Consider the following 20,154-nt stretch of genomic DNA (forward strand, 5'->3'; position numbering starts at 1 on the left):
AGTGATCTGTATCGCAGTCCGCGCTGTGATAAGTTCGGGCATTAAGGATGTCACGAAGATCCCGTCTTCTGGTGATAATAAAATCTAACTGATGCCAGTGTCCGGAACGCGGATGCCTCCACGACACTTTATGGGCCGCTTTGTTATGGAAGTAGGTGTTAGTGATACATAAGGAATGGGATGCACAAAATTCTAGAAGGCGTTGACCATTCTCATTCATGTTCCCAATGCCATGTAATCCCACGCAGTCCGGCCAATTGTTTTGGTTATTTCCAATCCTAGCATTAAAGTCACCGAGAAGAAGGAGTTTATCAGATCGGTTGCTTTTTATCAAGCAGTGGCATAAATCTTCGTAAAAAGCATCTTTGTCTTCGGGAGAAGCCTGTAAGGTGGGAGCATAGGCAGAAATCAACAATACAGGCCCTGAATGAGTGTTAATTCGGAGACACATGATGCGCTCGGAAATGCCCTTTGGCGGTTCAATGCAGTTAAGAATATCATTGCGAACTGCAAATCCTACGCCGTAATCACGGCGCTCACCGGACTCACGCCCTTTCCAGTAGAAAGTGTAGTTATCTTCACGGAGACTACCTTCGTCAGAGAGACGAGTCTCTTGTAGAGCGGCAACACCAACGCGAAGACGCAAAAGCTCTCTGTCAATTATGGACGACTTTCTTAGCGCAGGTTCAGGATCATCTTGAGTCCCAAATCCGGGGAGCATTGTTCGTACATTCCAAGAAGCAAAGCGTATGATCGGGTTGTTTGGTTTAGCAATCAAATAATGTTTTTTGTTCTTGCCAGGTGCTTAATATACTCATCCTATTTCAAAACATGTAGTATGCTTGCTGCTTCACACACCCATAGAAGCGTAGAATGAGGGACGGACTAGTACCTTATTGGCCGGGGGCTGCCCAGCTTGAGGCGGGCGTTAACTAGTCAATTAGTCGCGATGGACTATCCCACCGTCGAGAGTCACCCCTAGCGTCCGCGCACACGCCCATTAGCGCGAAACTTATAACTGGTAACTGCAACTCTCCGTGTTGGTTCCCACACCTTTTGAGGCATGGATGGAGTGACCTCTCCACAAGCACTGCATCGCCTGGGACGCATTTTGAAACTATGAACTTGCCCAGCATTCATAGCTTCCTCTCGACCTCATCGCCTTGATCTACAGGAGTGAATGTTCCCTACATGTAGAGACGAATTGGTTGCAGGAGTTGCCGACTTTTTCAGGTTGTACCCTACTGTCGCCTACCGGTACTCCGGATCCGCTTGCCTCATCCGCCAGACACGCGCCGTACCGAAGCACAACTTCTCCGCCGCTGCCGCCGTTAAGGTCTTCACCCGTAACCCTGGGCAAGGGATTCGCGTTATACCCCGCAAAACTGGGTCTCTACTCGAACTTGGCCATTCATTCACCCTGGCCTACTAAGGTGTAAAATGCCCACCCCCGCGACGTGGACGCGCCGAGTAGAAATTACTCCAGTGAAGATCAGGAAAGGTGACCCTGAACTTCCTGAAGCCGGGTTAATGCTCTGGTGTGGTGCCCAGAGCAAAGGCAAATTTTGACATAAGTTAGTTAAATAGTAGCAAATATAACACTATGTAACTGAATGTTTTCCTTAACTCTTTAACTAGTAGTTGAGGTGAAGTTTCTTCAAACACCGAAGCTACCACAGTATTGAACAACTTATGATGATGACGATTTAAATCTCTGATGATGATCAATCAATATATATTGTTCAGACCTACCTATACCTAGGGTACCTAACTATCTGCCTGACGCATTATGTCTAGTATTAAAACAGCACTGTCATCGTCATTAAATTACCTACTTACGAAGTAACAATGATATTTGAACACGATATAAGTAACTATGTACACATGTGTATCTATGTGTTGTTATCTTCATAAACCTGACTATATTTACCTCCTTGCATATTCTGGAAAATGCCACCAAAAAAAAGTAGCACCTATTAGGTTCTTACCTATTTCGCTTTTTAATTAATGGGTAATTAATTAGGTCAATAGGTACCTATATACAGCTAATTGGCTCTCAACTAATAGATAAAAACACGACTAATAAGCCATTAAGATGATCAGCAAAAACTTTGGATAGCAAGATGTTATTAGGAATGCAAAAGAACAACAAATTCGATCTAATTTATTAGTCATCTTTCATGCTCTGATATTAAACTGGGTATGCCAATCTATATGTTTAGCATTTCAAATTAATTCTTCTATTTTAATATAAGTAAGTTTATATGATAACGAAGGTACAGATAAAACATTTTTATGGAAGAATAGAAGAGAAAATTTTATGTATTGGTTTGCGAAAACGACAAGAGATGTCCCTGCACTTATTTTTTTTATTTCGTACAAAAAAAGGTCAATACACCTCATTTTTTTATATCTGTATATATAAAAATGAAACCCGCTTTCCGTTGTCACGACATAACATGAAAACGGCTTGACCGATTTGGCTGAAAATTAGAGGGGAGGTAACTTAGACCCGGGAGGTTTTAGGATAGTTTTTGTCACCATCCGGCTACGGGTCGCTGGTGAAACCGCGGGCGAAAGCTAGTTATTCAAAAATATTTATTATCTCTTTTCCAATTCACAGCATTCATGGAGCCAGATCACCTGGGTAAGCGGTTCAGGAGGAAACGGTCAGCGGAGCCCCATTCGAGACGGAAAAGAGAAGCGCCCTACGTCATCTACCCAGAGATTCTGGTCATCGTCGACTACGATGGTTATAGGTAAGGTTATATGCAGTAAAAAAAATGACAAAGCCAAGCGGAGAACCTCGTTCTTTCTTAGTCTCTTCAGTGTTAGTCTTGCCTACTCTTCCCTTTTTTGGCGGTAGATATTTTTCAAAAGAAAAGTCCGCATTTTTGCTTGTAGGTACTTACTGTCGCGCAGTAACTAGAACTACTTAAATGTATTAATTAATGCATCACATAGGGGACCTCAAAATATGATTGCAAAATTATGGCTATCCAATGTATGGCTATCGTTAAAAAAACTTACCCAGTTCGAAACTGATCGAATTTTTTGAAGAAAAAATTATTTGACAATAACTCGACCTAAGAAGAGTACCTACGAGCTTTATTTTATTAAAACCTCGTTGCATATTCCAGGTTACACGGAGGCGACAACGTGCAGATCAAACGCTACTTCGTATCATTCTGGAATGGCGTCGACCTGAGATACAAACTACTCAAAGGACCCAGAATACGGATATCCATTGCTGGTATCATTATTTCTAGGGTGAGTTTCTTGTTAGACTGAATTGTGCTTTAATACTTTGAAATATGGTTGGATATTCTTTGACACACTTTAATTAATAACTTAAATTAATTTTCTAATGATACTACAGTGCTACTTTTCTATTGATATTAATTATTAATTTTCTAATTTATAAATATCAATTTTCTATAATATTTATTTAAAATATTTGTACTAGGTAACCAGTTTATTACATAAAATTCAAAATTATCAGATATAGGAAGATTATAAATTAAAGGAGGTGTGTAATGAAAACTTCTAGGAACACATTTATTGAAAATTTAATATTGCAGGAAAAAGTATGATTTATTTCATCAAATGCAATGTAATCAAGTAATCAATCAACAGGCATCTTAAGAGTTAGTCATCAACTTAAAATTAACCATTTCATCTGTTTCTATACAGAGTTCTTCAATTAATGTCTTCTTGGATTTAGGATACCCTTCTAGGACAGCATCTAGCATATCACTGCAAATTCTTTTGCGTTTTCTGAAGAAAAAAAAAACTTATAAAACTTTTTATCATAAAATAAAAATTTTAATTGTCTTCATAATAAGTACCTACCTATATTCTTTCAACAATTTCTCATGCTCAGTCATAATAATTTTCTTTTCTTCAACACTTACAACCTCTGTGGAGGTTTTCAATATTTCCAACTTTTTTTCAGTTGCCTCTGTTCTATTCTTAATTTCATTAATAGCTGTTTTTGCTGAATCTGTGGTTGGTGTTGATGTTAAGTTTTTTAAATTTATTTCAACTGTTTTCAAAGCATTTGTTTTGTCTGCTAATTCTTGAGTGAGAGTTTTGAATAAGGCATCGTAGTCTATAAAAAATAAAATAAATTAATGACATTAAAACAATAATGATTTATGATAAAATTCTTGAAAGAATTTACTTCACATTTTAACCAAGTTTTGGGTAGTATATGTACTGACCAGTTTTATCACTCTCTTCAGTAACTGTGTCTACTTGTATAGCAGCATAAACCTTCTGTTTTCCATACAATTTGCACTTGATTTTACCAGCTTCACTCAAAGCGTCCAATGCTTTTTGTATTGCTGACTTTGGAAACGCTCCACGCAAATTAACTGTCACATCTGCACAAGAATACGGACGATTCGTGTCTACTAAATATTTTAACACAGCTTCACTAGCCATTTTAATCAAATATTTAAATGTTAAAAGGTAAACAAACGCCTAATTTAATTTCGTAAGCTCCCGCCAACGAGTCGTGTGTCAATTTTTTTTTTTTTTTGCCCATAGGGCAGGCTAAAGTCTTTCGACCATACTGCCTAGTCTTTCGTAGGTGAGTCGTGTGTCAACATTTTGACAGCATATTTTTTTAGTGATGTGCGTTAGTTAGTTTTAGTAACATTTAAACAAAAATCGATAAAAATTAAATGACATTTTAAATTTCGTATTTGGCTGAGTGATGTGATGACATAAAGTAATAAGTTATTGATAAAAAAATAAAATTACCTATTCATCGAAAATATTTTCGTCAAAAATTATGCAAATTCAATGTATTGTGCATAAATAGATGTATGTTTTTTTTTACAGTAACTAGATACCTGTTTATTTTTCAACTGCGTTTCGGCATAAACATCAATTTATAGCCCTTTACTGTAAAATATAAAAACTTTATTCAACATACGTAGAAGAGAAAAGAATCACATGAGACCACACCGAGAAAACCTGAACTGGCGTTACCTACCTAAGCGACAAACATTGAATCAATTTGTATAAATTAAAAACACCTGCAATATTAATGAGATGAATGGTGGTTATTTAATTGTGATGGTATAAAATCATATGAATTTATAAAGCCAAACAAAAACACAAAAAGGCGACAGAAACGAGTTTTGTTACCAACTTGCGAAATTGCTAAAAAAACTGATTATTCAAGGTTAGGAAAGTTACCTGAAGACAAGGCTTTGACCTTTAAACCTTAACCATTGTAAATACCTACTCTCAGGCTTGGGCATCAGTAAATCGACTTTTAAAATAACAAGCAAGAACTTGTCTTCGTTTACGTATCGATATTTTTATGGGGTTTACGTTACAGAAATAAGAATTTGAAACTTTAAGAGAGAGCCTGTCTATGTTTTTTGACCTTCTGCACCCGATGACCGATTACTTCCTTATGCTACTACCTACCTACACACTACTACACACATGAGTATACACATTTTTTTTATTTATCATGTTCCAGGGTCGGGATGCTACACCATACCTAGAAAGAAATCGTGTCGGTCGCGATGCGATTGACTCGGCAGCGGCGCTCACTGACATGGGCAAGTATCTGTTCAGAGAGCGACGCTTGCCTGTCTACGACATCGCTGTTGCCATCACCAAGTAAGTATCTTGAAACTACTGGACTTACGGCCGATTTCAATATTATAGCTATCTGTAGTTTTGCAAATTAGAGATAGAATTTTGACATTAGACGCATACACGTAATGTCAAATTCCTATGTCTAGTACACAAAACAACAGATGGATAGAATATTGGGATATGTAGAGATATTCCTTTTATGAATTCCTCGAGTAAAGTTTGTGTCGCAATTGATCTTAAGTTTGTCACCATTTCTCAATATTTGAAAGTAATAAGTTGCACACGTTTTATGTAACTGTGACTGGATTTTGTTTTAAGTATTTCTAATGAATAAATTATGGACGCAACATTGAATAGCTAATTAAACACAGATTATATTGTAATAGGTAAAAAACTTGGTTTTATAGCAAACAATATTTTTATGACTTGAAAGAATAAGATACGGTCGATGATATCAGTGACAATCATGACTGGAAGATCTTAAGATTTATATTCTAGATATAATATATGTGTGTGTATAGGTAGCTCATAAACAGATATCAATGCATTTAATTAAAATCAAACCGATTTTTGAACTAAGTTTTCCCACATTATCCCGTAATTTTCTTGGACAGTATTGGTATATGTTTATGATATTGATCATTCTTGTGTAAAAACTCTGTGTACACTCAACAGAATTATCATAAAAAAATATTTCTTGTTCATGCAACTCTTTCAGGATGAAAGGTAAGATGGTAAGTATATCAACGCTTCATTATATCAATTTAGCGCCATTATTCAAAGTAATTACTGTATAAAGTACGGACTGTGGTCTCGATAGTTTTAAGACAAGATACGGTGAAGGTCAAGGACTTCTTATGAAGATGAGGATACTAATTTGACCAACAGGTATGACATGTGCCGACGTCGCAAGGGTGGTCGCTGTACAAAAGGCACCGCTGGTAAATTAAATTTTAAAACAAACGTTCATTAGGATGGTGTTGTCAAACGGCGCGGCATTAACCGAGGCTTGAGAGTGAACATTAATTACTCGCTTCATTATTATTATTTATGAGGTAAAGGATTTGGTAATGGCGCTGAATATTAAAAATTACACTATACAATAGTCGCTTGCACAAGACGACGTTTTTGTCTACGTTGTAGTTTAATTTCATTTCCTACTTGAAATGAAGTGAACGAACAGTAGCAAGATGATCCAGGTTTTTGTAGTACAACAGGTTCTAGCATCTTATTGAGTTTTATTCTTTCCATGCAATTTCAGACTAGACATGTGCAGAAGACAATTTCCCAACGATGCGTGCAATAGAGGGACAGCAGGTAGGCGTGTTACTGAAATCTTACATTTTCCAAAGCACGCCTTTTTCATCAAAGTCCCACACCTATTTGTTCACGATTATACACTTTGGATCCATAATCCACTGAAAATTACCTTTACCCAAATCCGTGATGTCATATTCGCACCTTGTGAATAATATTCTGTCTTTTCTGCAATTATTTCTTCTAGATTATTTGTAAATTACTGTAAATGCATCATTCTATTAGATAACTAGATGTTGTTGTAAATATTAATATTCTTCCATTTTATGTAGTTTCATCATAAAAGTTTATTGCATTTATTATGTCTAAGTTGTCTCTATCTAGTTAATTATACATAACGTTATATGATTAAACTATTTAAGCATTTATTTTCATCATCATTTATTGTTTTCTAGATACTATCTGACTTCATCGAAATATAAATATCTCCGAGTACGTAAATAACAAAGTTATAAAGTAGGCATGATACTGCTTTTTTAATTAAACAAATTATCTAATAGCATGTGTTTCTATATTAACTGATAGTATTTTTGTTGAAAATTGTATTTATTTTCAACTGAAAGTTTTTTGGCACAAATTGAAAATCGATTTAGTAGAGCATTGTAGTCGACTTACTAATTTGTGGCCATAATGGCTACATCACTATTGGAACTAATAGACAAAATAAAAAGCGCGGGAACGTGAATGTTTTTTGCTTTCTGCTTTTTTTAAGTATTAATAATTATTTTAAATTTGCTACAATACAATGTAAATATAAGTTAAGTATTTAATATATTCATTTTAAACTAATCCTGCTTGCTGGAGATGAGACTAACAAGGGATAAAATATATTTGCAAATAATTCGGTGGCTTCGTTTTTGCACGTATGAATTATGCTTTTATAAATAAGCAATGCATGTTATGTGTATCTTTTTAATCTTCAACACTGCACTGTGAGTACCTATTTTACATAATATTTAAGTACCTAACTATTTTATGTGTCTACATACCATCTTCCACGCATCAATCAATCATGAACTGTAAGTAGCTAGCATAAGCTTGTAAATCTTGTATTATTTATTACTTACTTGCCTCTATTTACCTGAAAATCCTTAGTCCCGAGATCACGCATTCATTTTACGAGCTCTATTTAATTTTTGTTATAAAACTTACCGATTTAATTTAATTTTGGAGTTGCCATTTTCTGTTGCAAAATTTTGTACCTAAATTGAATTGAATACTTCAAAATATAAGTTTTCATCTTTAAAATGGTTAGTAATCAGTTTAAACTCAATGAATTGTACAAAATTCTCACACAATATTAACTGCAAAGGTTTCGCGTACGTTGGCGGCGCTTGCGTGGTGAATAAGAGACTCGAGAAGGTGAACTCCGTCGCCATTATTGAAGATACCGGCGGTTTCTCCGGCATCATCGTCGCTGCTCATGAAGTCGGACATTTGTAAGTATATTTAATACTAGCTTCTGCCAGCGGTTTCACCCGCATCCCGTGGGAACTACTTCCCGTACCGGGATAAAAAGTAGCCTATAGCCTTCCTCGATAAATGGGCTATCCAACACTGAAAGAAATTTTCAAATCGGACCAGTAGTTCCTGAGATTAGCGCGTTCAAACAAACAAACAAACAAACTCTTCAGCTTTATAATATTAGTATAGATTTACCTACGAACGTTTATAGGAATTTAACCTATACCTAAGTAACCAATTTTAAGTAGTTACCTACTCACACGAACCGTCGAAATGAAAGGTCTCATTTTACCCGACTTTTAAAAATGAGGTCCTCAGTTTGGCCTGTATGTATGTACGCCATTTTGATGTGGTTTTCAGAATGATGTTTGTCTAACCTGGAGAGGATTTTAGGTATAGGTAAATACCTATTATTGCAATCGGTTTCATTTATTTTAGAGAATATACTGATTCCTACATTCCAAGAAAAAAAAATAACTACCAACCTTACATCACCGACTAAAATTCACCATAAAATGTTATGCCCTTTCAGACTAGGAGCAGTTCACGACGGCAGTCCCCCACCGTCCTACCTCGGCGGTCCAGGTGCGGAGAAGTGCCGCTGGGAAGACGGCTACATCATGTCAGACTTGCGACACACGGAGAAGGGCTTCAGGTGGTCTCCTTGCAGCGTGCAGAGTTTCCATCATTTCTTGAAGTGAGTTATTGAGATAACGACGAACATAGCTATGTTAGTAAATGCTAAGGGAGGGATAGTAACTAAATTAAATATTACAAGTGGGTATCACCACCATTTCACACTTTCTTGGCCTGCTTTGTTAATTACACAACAATTAATCTCTTTGTTAATCAAGTCTTTCCAAGACAACAATATAAAATATCCAATGAAAACAGCTTTTACACTTGCTATCCCTTACCTAGGTATCTTGTTACTAACATCAACTATCCTCTTCGTAACATTGATTAAATTACAATGAAATGTGCAGTAATTCAATTATTTATCGTAAATTACAGCGGCGACACAGCGACGTGCCTATACAACTCTCCCCACGAAGATGACTCATTACCACGCGTGTTGCCTGGACGACTGCTCACGTTAGACGCGCAGTGCCGGAAAGATAGAGGCACTAGGTAAGCTATCTTACACTACTCGAAATAACTGGAAAAGTATCCACTTTTCATGTTTAGAATACAAATATAAACCTCTGCATGTCACTTATGTTCTTGAAGTTTGGTAAGGAAAACCTACGCATAATTCAGTTATTTTTGGGCATACCGCTAACTGTTCATTATACAAAAAATTTGAGGCTTTATTTTTGTGATACTCAGATAACAATAAGTTTTATGTTTTTATACTTTTTATTTATCCGTGAACAGTGTTGTGGGCTAGAATATTGTTAATTTTAATTGTTGCATGTCTTTATTTCTGCTGTATACTGTATATTCTGGCTGTTTGCTGTTCCTATGTAATAAAATAAAACAATAAGGTAAAAGACATTCGACATCGACAACATAAGATCAGTTTCTAATAAGATTCTCTATATTTTCAGCGCATGTTTCAAAGACGAGCGAGTATGCGCGCAGCTGTTTTGCTTCGACGCGGCGAGTGGGTACTGTGTCGCGTACAGACCGGCTGCTGAAGGATCGCCGTGTGGCGATGGACAGGTAAATATTAGTTAGGAGGACTAACAAACTGATTTCACGTCGTTGCCGTATCTTTTTATATTAGTTTCTGACTGTAATTGCACGTTTTAAAAGATTTGCTGCTCATTTCTTAGTACCTCCGCCTACAGTAAAAGTTATCTTAATGGTTTTGATTGAATAAATACTACAATATTTTTTATATTCGTAAGAATAGATTGAGCGAAAGATGACTAATAAAAATCCCTTTTGGACTTTAGCTTTCAGAGAATTATGGAATCCCCAAGCATATTTTGATTGACCTCAAATAAATTTAGGAAAGAGCAAGATATTATTTCCTTCACTTTAAATTGAAATATTTTATTTCCAGTATTGTATAAACGGGCGGTGTATAACAGAACACGAGAACATAATACCTGACTATTCACAACACACGCCGAGCTACGTGCGTCCTGAAACGAGCCCGTTCTTCGGTAACATCACCAGGTGTGTATAGTTGTATCTGTTACCGGTGGTGTAGTTAGTTACCAGTGGGATAGTTTGTGTTACCGGTGGGAAAGCTAGTGTTACCGGTGGGATAGTTAAGTTATTTGAGGATTTCAATTTTATGTTGATATGTTATAGTTTTTAAGTTGTTATAAATGTGAAATGTATTTCAAGTGCTAATTTTAAGGTAATTATGGCGAAATAAATATTGAATACATATTTATATAACCATATAAATATGTACGACCACGAACACAGCCGACTCAATATAGCCACAATACTGGCACAGCCAATGAGAACACAACACATTCTCATTGCAACCAGTTTGTGTACATACAGGGGCACACATTACTAATACTGTATTTTTTAACACATAGTTACGATGGAACGACACAGCCGTACGTAGTTAGTACATCGGCGCCACCCGCACAAACAACCAAATACTACCAAAAGAGCACAGAATACACAACAACAACCAAGAAACCATACTTCCAGTTCACTACAAGAAACCCATACCAATTCTTCACTGAAAAGTCTACGACGACAACACAACCACCGAGCGTCACTTACCCGCCTTCGATAAACAAATACTCGATCACATCAACAAAAAGTCCTTACGACTTCAAAGACTTTACCACGAGACCAACTACCACAACCACAGCGAAAAGAGGTTTTTACAACAAGGAAGACTTCGATGGTTTCTTTAGACGGTCCACGACCAAAAGTCCTTACCAAGACAAGAGTGTTAAACCAGTCTTTAAGATAGGAACTTATTATTCTCAAGCGAAGAGTAGCGATAATTCTATTCGACCGGACGCTAACTCGCAACAAGTGCAAATAGAACCAGCGAGGTTACTGTTCTCTTATCAAAGGAATTTGACGAGCGGGACGCTAGTACAACCCTAGGTTGCCAAATATTGGTAAGGATGGACGATGGATGATCATACTTTTCATGCGTCGACATCTCTACATCGATTCTTACTTCCAGTCTGACCGTTTTTTGGTGCAGTTGACAGTTGCTGTCAGGCGGTATTTTTCAAAACTGACAGCTGTCAACTGCACAAAACATTCGGTAACACTATCATACATGTCACGTCTTGAGAATGTCACTGTTCCTAGAATATTCTGTCGTAGTTTTTTTTCGTACGATGATGTAAATTCTACCTTATACATCTTATACATACTCTGGAATGACATCATTATGTACATAAATACTTCTACTACATACATATCGACTATCCTCCACTACTTCAAACATGATGAAAACATTACATTGTACATACATACTCTTATTTCTAAGTTTTTGTGCCATATCTATGTGAATAATATTATTTCTTATATACCTACCAGTATTGTAGATAATTCTACTTACATGTTCACGTTACGTGTCTAATCATAAGCATGTTTGTTTCAGTCTTGATTTTAGATATAAGGTACCTACCCACTTCATAAATACTATGATTTTTATAACAGAAATTCTATCCATACTGTATACAAGTTTCGATATCATTCATTGCATCCATATACTCCATTTTAGTAGGCACTTTAAAAAAACTTATTTTTACACAAAAAAGATTCTAACGAATTGAAAACCACCTCCTTTTTGGGAAGTTTTAATTTGACTAAAATAATACTGAGTTTTTAAATAAGATGCAATATCAAGATTATTGTTCTTTAGTTAAAGTAGTTAAAACTGCCTACTAAATTGGAGTACCTATAGATTTACATAATAATTCAGTGGTATTAACAAATTATTTTTTCTAGCAGCCGCCATTAACGCTAGAGCGGGTCGAGCCTTGAAGACTGTCACGCTGGGGCGTCGCGTGGCCGCAGCCCACGTGCGTCGCTCCGGTCACCAACACATTTCATATTGTGACCGCACACACCCAGAAACACCTCTACATCAAATAGCCAACATTTTAATACCCCAACCTCTAATACTCGAACTATAATTAATTTCCTAAGCAATAAAAGCAAGCAGACAAACATTTTGCTTGTTTTTATTCCGTATAAACTCGTTAAGATACGGGAGTGTGCGTATTGTGTGTGAAATAAATTGCGTCCGAAGACAATGCTTTATGAAAGTGTCGGACGCAGTTCCGTGAGTGATATTACAATGTGATTGTGTTATTAATGAACTTATAAGTACACTAGAATATTAGAAACGTTAGGAGCAAGTCCAAGTGTCCTGCGGTCGATTCCATTCGCTTGGATAACGAAATACTCTTAGGTTTGAGATAAAAAGGTTGTAAAATATCATCAATGTTACATAAAAGAAACTGCCACGAAGTGCCTTTTATACAGTAATTATTAAGAAATGTTAAAGTAAGGTTTATTTTTTTATTTTATTTTTTTTTGTTTTTAAAACTGACTTCAAGAGCGACTGGTTCGCGGTCTTCTGAAATTAGGTTTATTCTTATTTTAAGTAAATTTTACATTATACAAAACTTCAATTGGTTTTTTTGTTCTCATGAAAATATCAATTTGTTGTATTTTATGCTGTTTTTAATGTCTAAAATTATTTATGAAGAGATATTAAATCTAATAAAGTTACCAATAGTGTAAAAAATCTTTTGCAATGTACTTTGGTTGTATGGAACATGCCTATATTAAGACATTCCGTGATATTAAAACTTCGACATCACTTGCCGTTGATATAACTATTTATTGTATGCGAACTATTTATGTATAAAAATCTCTATATTTCCTCCAAAACTGTTTAAATTAGGAAAAAATATAGAAAATAACGAATACCTACTGATTCTATTGTTTTATTTACCGTACTGCCAAAAAAAAAACTCGTAATTTTGGCAATCAGCCATTTCTTAAACTAGTAATCAGTGCTTGTAGTAATCGCGGGTGGAGCAACCTTAATTAAAATGTAATGGCACAGATTACTATTTTCAAAAAAGGCGCTAAATATTGGCCGCAAATATTATTAAAATTATCTAATATTGACCATGTCTGGAGCAAATTTTGTTCATGAAGTTATCTTTTCTATTACATTTACAGAGAAATCAAATAATTAAAATAAAAAAATCGTTTATTCAAAGTAGGCTGAAAAATAGCACTTTTTGAACGTCAGAATTAAGGGCTTATTACACTTGACTAAATTCAGTCGTCTAAATGATTTAGTCACTAAATTCAGTCAAATGTAATCGCATTTAGGAAGGTAGGTTTCATTGAATCATTTAGAAACCTAATTAGACAAACCTATTTAGACGACTGAATTTAGTCAAATGTAATAAGCCCTTTACATGAGACAGCCTTAAAACGCCCACCCTACACCACTTCCTACATGTTATTACTAGGAAGAAGTGGCGCATCAAACTCCCCAGATACACAATACCTGTTTCTTATAAAAAAATAATCTTAATGATTACAATTCCAATACTTGATCTCACTCATCATGTACTTGATTCGCCTCCATAAAGTTTGATAATAAATATTTCTGTTAATATACGTTATAATTCTCTAACGTTTTATACCTAAATAAGATTTCACTACCCCTAACGCATCTTTCATTAACTGCAACCATTGAGCTTGTAACTGCAACTCCACATCGCGCTGACGGATTCTCTCTCTTTCTAACTCTTGTGCATTTCGCTCACGCTCCCTTTCACAGTCTCTAGCTTTCCTTTCATACTCTTTAAACAGTTTTAACACTGAGACTTTTTCTTCCTCTTCTTCTTTCTTTCTTTCTTCTTCTTCCCTCTTCTTTTTTGTTGGTGGTTCCCAATCGGTTTGTGCTAGAGATGGTGGTGTATGTGGTGGCTGCGGAGAAGGATCAGGAACAGGTGCAGTAACTGCAGGTTGACTGATTGTTCTTGGATTTTTCCATTCATCTGAAGACATTGTGATGCAACAATCAATGGGAGTACTATCCTGCTAGCTTTTGATAAAACTTTGCAGTATTACAGGTATATACATTGAAATAACATGTAAGTAGGCTACTTTTTGCCAAGGCTTGGGAAGATGTTCTCTCCACCGCTGGCGGAAGCTAGTGCTAAATAAATATAAATATGCCAACCTTCAGAAATATGTGTAAATTCATAAAGAACATCATCTGCAGTCAATGCGTCTTCCGATTCTGTGGCCGGTGCTTGTAGAACTGACGATGTATCATCTTCTTCCACAGCATCAGTCTAATGGAATAAAAATAATAATTGAGTACTGCAAGCAAAGGCTACCTCTAAAGTAAATATAGCTTTAGCCACATATAAAGTGGTTTTATGAAGTACCCGCTTTAGTAATAGGTTTAGTCCACTAATTTTGTTCGGAACAGTGGTTTAAAGGTGGTACGAAAGCTGGTACTTTTTTAAAACCGCGTTTTATAATAAGGTGGTAGAAGTCTACCAAAGAAATCGTTAATGCTCATAGAAACAGCAAAGTTTGGATATTGTTACTATATTAACAAAAATCATAATTGAAATGAAGACGGCCACAAGAACTCAAGTGATGAACCTTTTTATTTTTTACAGACAATTAAAACTTTTCAAATCATATTGATTTTAGCTATTCATTATTATTTCTCTGACATTACACTCATTACTATGAAGATAAATAAATATGTACTACATTGAACATCCTTGGCAGTCGTTACGGGTAGTCAGTAGCCAGTAAGTATGACAACCAGTCTCACCAAGGGGGTATTGGGTTGCCCAGATAACTGGGTTGAGTAGGTCAGATAGGAAGACGTTCCTTGTAAAATATTAGTACTCAGCTGCATCTGGCAAAACCGGTAGTCGAAGTTCAATAGTTGAAGTTCAACATAGCTGGGAAAAGGCTTGGAAGATGAAGCTAAAATAATAAGAAAAAGTTATCACACCTGTATGAATTCTGCTTCTTGTGTGGGCATCCCAGTAGCAGTCTGCACTCCAATTATATTTAAAACCCTGATCTCCAAGTCTGTCATTTTTTTCTTCAGTCTCCAATTCTCCCGTGCTTGCCTATTAATTTTTAACCACTTTTTCTTGGTATTATTTTTGTAATCACACCAAACCTACACAAACATATTATATAAGAGCTGGATAAGACTGACATAAATTCAATCACAGACTACTAATTGTGTAAAGTGAGTTTATTGTGTTTGTTCCGTTGGCTCTACAACTCTTTGTGGGTCTTGGCCTCCTCTACAAGGCTGTTCATCTCCAGTCGGTAAACTTTCTCATCTTTCTAAGGTGTATTTAATGCAATCTGTACCAATGTTTCTAAGCCCTTCTTAGTTTATTTTGTTATATGTGCATAATCTTACCTTTATATGGATTTGATAGGCTTACCTTCCGCCACTTTTCCCCTGTTCGAGCATCCCCGGAGCTCTCACTATTCAGCAGATCTACTAACTCCACCCATTTTTCCAGCTTATCAATTTTATCACGATTACTTCCGTTGGATTTAGATATATCGCCATGCCTGAAGTAAATTAATCACTAACTATTTAATTATGAATGAAGCATGTACCTAAATGATGGAAAATATGTTCTCCACCGTTTACCTACATCTTGCACGTTGTGCAGTCATTAACACAGCGTATCTTATATACGGAAAGTCATTAACATAAGTTTGAAATACTCGAAAACACCATGTTCGCGCTGGATTCCCACTTGGCTGTGATAGACTAAAATAAAGTGCTTGTCAAGCGCTTTTATATGACTTGGGTTTCGTCACTGCTTGGTCCTATAATTCAACTTAATATTTAAACTATTTGGACTTCCGTATACAAAGACTAGCTTTTTTAAACTTCACGCAAACATATTTTCAAAAATATTCTATTGAAACACTCATAAAATTAACATATTATGCTTCAGAGAATGAATTACTAACTTTTCCATGAATTCAATCATAACGGTAAACTGCCGGTGGCTGGTTCTCATCGTATAAAATGGAATTATAGTTTCAGCAAACACCATACACAACGTTCAACTTCAAAACAAAAGTTGGCCTTGAATGAGATTCAATGAGATTCGGTCTTGCAGTTGCTATTCCGTCGTTCGTTTAGGAATCATCCGTCAAACTAATGCCGGCCATACACTCTACGGTCTACCGGAGAGGTAATCTGTGCAGGTATGCCCGCGCAGGTCAACCGAACATTGGTAGCGTGTATGGGGACGTTCCGGTATATCGGAGCGGTCTTCAGTTCTTTTTGCGATGGCATCGAATGTGGACGATGACACGCTGGCATTACTAGGTCTTGCTTTAATTTTGAAGATGAATAATACGAAAAAGAAGCGAAAAAAGTGGTGTAAGCATTGTTTATTGAAAACAAAAACATATAGTCATGTTAATTTATTAAATAAATTGAAATTTAAACCAGATTTGAAAGAAACACTAGAAAACAACTGACGCGACCTGCGCAGGCGGCCGGAGTACACGCACACACGCACAGGTACACCGTACTGTGTCTCACCGTACGGTACTCGAAAGAATCGATTTTCGATCTTGCGCCGGTTGCCTGCGCAGGTTCAAAAAACTGCACAGGTCTATTCCCACACACATTCCGGTCTACCTGCGCAGGCATACCTGCACAGGTGGACCTTTCCGGTAGACCGTAGCGTGTATGGCCGACTTAAACAACGTGTTCAATCAGTTGAATTATTATGCCATTCATTTAACAAAATATCAACCTTTTCTTCTACAAGTTTCCAAAAATATCAACTTTTTAAAATTAACTAAATATTTAGCCATTTTCTGAACGAAGTGTATGATGAAATGTAAGATCATTGTTCTTTTGTTCTATATTTCCCATCCCTGCTTACATTAGTATGACGTCACTAACGTTATCGTAATGTTATCGTATCGAGCTCTCGTTTTACGGCCGTTCCCAATATTCTATCTATCTGCGAGTATGCTTACTAGAGATAGTCATTAGGCCGTAGCAGGCCTCTGTCACTCGACGTACTTGCGCGCGATAAATGCCTACCGCTCGCTGGGTTACCGGTAGCCCCACGCGGCTCAGGAGTCAGGGGGCGCACAACAGTCACACGCGCCGCGCGCGCTCCAATATTATTATTTTTATTTCGTGGCATGTTATGCTGTTGGTTTTTATTTTGAGTTGTGTTGGTTTATATGCGACTATTGTAATATTTAGAAACATTTTATATGTATGAACTTATCTAGTAATTCTATTTTTTTTTTAATAAATTAATACTTATCTACTTTATGATTTTAACAACAGAGATCATTAGGTACTTATTTTACTTTAGATATAGATAGTTCAACTCAGATTTGCGCGCGGCCCTATGTGTGCGTCGGCTTGTAAATAAACAACTTTCATTCGTGTGACAGCGACGTCGTCCGAGCATGACGTGTTCTTATCGCTTTTTGTTATGGGTACAGTCGTTTACGAAAATGTCTAGTTCTTCACGGAGAAAATTTTTTGAAAAGGTAGCGTTTCAAAAAATGAAACAACATTTAAAGCTTTTTATTATTACATTTTACAGTTTTTCATTATTTTCTCATACGTTTTTTTCAAATTGACATTGACAATATCTAAGAAATAAATGAGGTGAAATATCTAAGATGAATTAAATACTCCTTTCATATTTTCTAGCTTGGGGTACGCGGACAATAAATAAAAGTGTGGACTAAGAATGTAAAAAGACGTATAATCTATACTAATATTATAAAGAGGAAAACTTTGTTTGTTTGGTTGTAATGAATAGGCTCAAAAACTACTGGGCCGTTTTTAAAAATTTTTTCACCATTCGAAAGCTACGTTATCCACGAGTAACATAGGCTATATTTTATCCCCGTACGGGTAGTAGTTCCCACGGGACGCGGGTAAAACCGCGGAAAAACGGTTAGTCTAGTATAATAATGTAAACAAAATGTGTGGGGAATTTTAAAAAATTATATTGCTTCGCATAATGTCGACCAAAATAAGACGGAAATAATGAAACTCATAAATGGACGTTTAAGTCAAATTGATGAAGGGATGTTGGGTAATACTTGTTGACATGTACAAAAGAAAAAAGAAGAATACTATAGACATTTTGACATGGAGTCAAAATTTATAATTGACCTTGGTGAGAGTAGCGAATCCGAAAATTCATCGTTTGATTTATCAAGTACCTAGCTATTCAGATTCATTATAAATAAATAAACATTAAATTACGTAATAACTGTTTTTCTTTAAACAGCCTTATACAACCCCTAAATAACTGTATTTGTACCCGACTGTACCTCTTGTCACGCACACAAAGTCACTGTATATGTACAAGGGTTACCCACACATAAGGCCGCGCGCAAGACTGAATTGAACTTACTATACCTACTTAGTTATATGAACTGTATTGTGAGTTTTGTAGCTCAAAACACATCTCGAGTGTAAGTAGGTATAGTTCTGGTCCAACTTAATGACGACTCGGAACATTACGCGTGTCGCTACGCAGAAACCAATTTTAGGTATGTATCAACACTCGACGGAGTTGTACCATATGGGGTATGGCATTAAATTTGTGCTCGAAAAATAGTTGAAAAGCGCCTTTGATTTTGACGAAAGATTTACTTAAGTACTTACCTATGCTTACGTATTAGGTAATATTTAGTAATATGTATCCATCCTCCATTTTAGTAGGCAATACAATAGTTAACTAAAGAAAAATATTCTTGATATTACTTTTTATTTAAAAACTCGGTTTTAAAAAAGGCTATCTTAAAATAAGCGTAACTTTGTTTTCCTACTTAAATATTAATAAATTGTAAGAAGCAACCCTAAGCACGGCCACGGCACGGTTGCGGTCACTGAACCGTGCGCTATCGCATTGGAATAACAATCAAGCGCTCGAGCTTTTAAGGTTCATTTTATAACGCAGCTAGGAATTTGTAGGTAGTTGGGGAACTTGTAGGTGCAGTAGGTATGGATGGAGTGATTTATCTGTTACGTAGTAACTATTATATAATCTGTTCGGTTATAGTGCAAATATTCGTGCTAGGGACCCAATTATGGAGTCGTAGGCATGTAATATCACACGATTTGTACATTTTCTATTCAATCATTGTTGTTGATCAGCGGGATCTATAGTCGTTTTTTAATCTCGTAGACTAAACTGACATTACGAGTACCTATTGTCAGTTTATTGCAAATTCTTAAATAGTGATGTGGCGCGAAACTTACCGTTAATAACATCAAGTATAGTTTTTTTACGATAAGTCATCCTGAAATAATGGGCTTATCCTTGATGATTACGCATGGCTTTGCGTGGTCAGATATCCCTGGCAGTTTGTAGCACGTCGTACAGCCGTGTGTACGTACGTGAATTTTAAATATAAAACTTTGAATGAATATTAAATTCGTCTATTATAGATAAAAAGTTACGATTCAACGAATCGGTATCGTAAGTACACCACTGCATCAAAGAGCTAAAGTTCGGCCATTCAGAGAATGCGTTCCTGACACGTCGCGATTGAACTGACGACGTAACTTTGCAATGGCGTTGCAGTTACGATAAAAATATTTTTGCTGGTTGTTTACCGTTTTAACAATTGAGGAGCATTAAAACAACATTATTATATCAATAATCAATGAATGTAGTTACGTCGTCAGTTCAATCGCGACGTGTCAGGAACGCATTCTCTGAATGGCCGAACTGACATTTTGCAAGTGTCAATTTAGTCTACGAGATA

At 36.2% G+C, this 20,154-nt stretch overlaps 3 protein-coding genes across 10 annotated transcripts in view; 1 reads left to right on the top strand and 2 right to left on the bottom strand.

Annotated features, from left to right (window-relative positions):
* Positions 1 to 13,291, top strand: part of LOC124641358 (A disintegrin and metalloproteinase with thrombospondin motifs 16) — a 167,120-nt gene extending 153,829 nt beyond the window's left edge. For 3 of the 7 annotated variants that reach the window (XM_047179417.1, XM_047179419.1, XM_047179421.1), the window contains 11 exons: positions 2,624 to 2,759; positions 3,141 to 3,270; positions 5,501 to 5,643; positions 6,884 to 6,939; positions 8,252 to 8,378; positions 8,936 to 9,100; positions 9,418 to 9,534; positions 9,954 to 10,068; positions 10,415 to 10,530; positions 10,908 to 11,450; positions 12,298 to 13,291. In XM_047179417.1, coding sequence (XP_047035373.1) covers positions 2,624 to 2,759; positions 3,141 to 3,270; positions 5,501 to 5,643; positions 6,884 to 6,939; positions 8,252 to 8,378; positions 8,936 to 9,100; positions 9,418 to 9,534; positions 9,954 to 10,068; positions 10,415 to 10,530; positions 10,908 to 11,436 — 1,634 coding nt within the window. In that variant the 3' untranslated portion in view covers positions 11,437 to 11,450; positions 12,298 to 13,291. Of the gene's footprint in view, positions 1 to 2,623; positions 2,760 to 3,140; positions 3,271 to 5,500; positions 5,644 to 6,510; positions 6,564 to 6,883; positions 6,940 to 8,251; positions 8,379 to 8,935; positions 9,101 to 9,417; positions 9,535 to 9,953; positions 10,069 to 10,414; positions 10,531 to 10,907; positions 11,451 to 12,294 lie in introns of all 7 variants that reach the window. The other 4 variants (XM_047179420.1, XM_047179418.1, XM_047179423.1 and 1 more) reach the window with 4 other exon arrangements.
* Positions 3,554 to 4,736, bottom strand: LOC124641369 (homologous-pairing protein 2 homolog). Its single transcript, XM_047179437.1, has 3 exons — positions 4,224 to 4,736; positions 3,853 to 4,111; positions 3,554 to 3,777 (listed from the first exon to the last, which is right to left on the bottom strand). Exons 1-3 carry the CDS (start codon positions 4,444 to 4,446, stop codon positions 3,642 to 3,644), a joined length of 618 nt encoding a protein of 205 aa, XP_047035393.1. The 5' UTR covers positions 4,447 to 4,736; the 3' UTR covers positions 3,554 to 3,641.
* Positions 13,292 to 13,711: 420 nt separating the features above from the next.
* On the bottom strand, positions 13,712 to 16,726 carry LOC124641367. 2 transcript variants are annotated; one of them, XM_047179433.1, is made up of 5 exons: positions 16,354 to 16,726; positions 15,810 to 15,942; positions 15,359 to 15,532; positions 14,561 to 14,675; positions 13,712 to 14,375 (listed from the first exon to the last, which is right to left on the bottom strand). In XM_047179433.1, the coding sequence occupies exons 1-5, from the start codon at positions 16,437 to 16,439 to the stop codon at positions 14,005 to 14,007; spliced, it is 879 nt and encodes a 292-aa protein (XP_047035389.1). In that variant the 5' UTR covers positions 16,440 to 16,726; the 3' UTR covers positions 13,712 to 14,004. The 2 variants fall into 2 exon arrangements, with proteins under 2 accessions (XP_047035389.1, XP_047035391.1); XM_047179435.1 differs by lacking the exon at positions 16,354 to 16,726 and adding an exon at positions 16,029 to 16,234.
* Positions 16,727 to 20,154: the final 3,428 nt, after the last annotated feature.

This window comes from Helicoverpa zea, chromosome 22 (assembly GCF_022581195.2).
Source record: "Helicoverpa zea isolate HzStark_Cry1AcR chromosome 22, ilHelZeax1.1, whole genome shotgun sequence".
Taxonomy (NCBI): domain Eukaryota; kingdom Metazoa; phylum Arthropoda; class Insecta; order Lepidoptera; family Noctuidae; genus Helicoverpa; species Helicoverpa zea.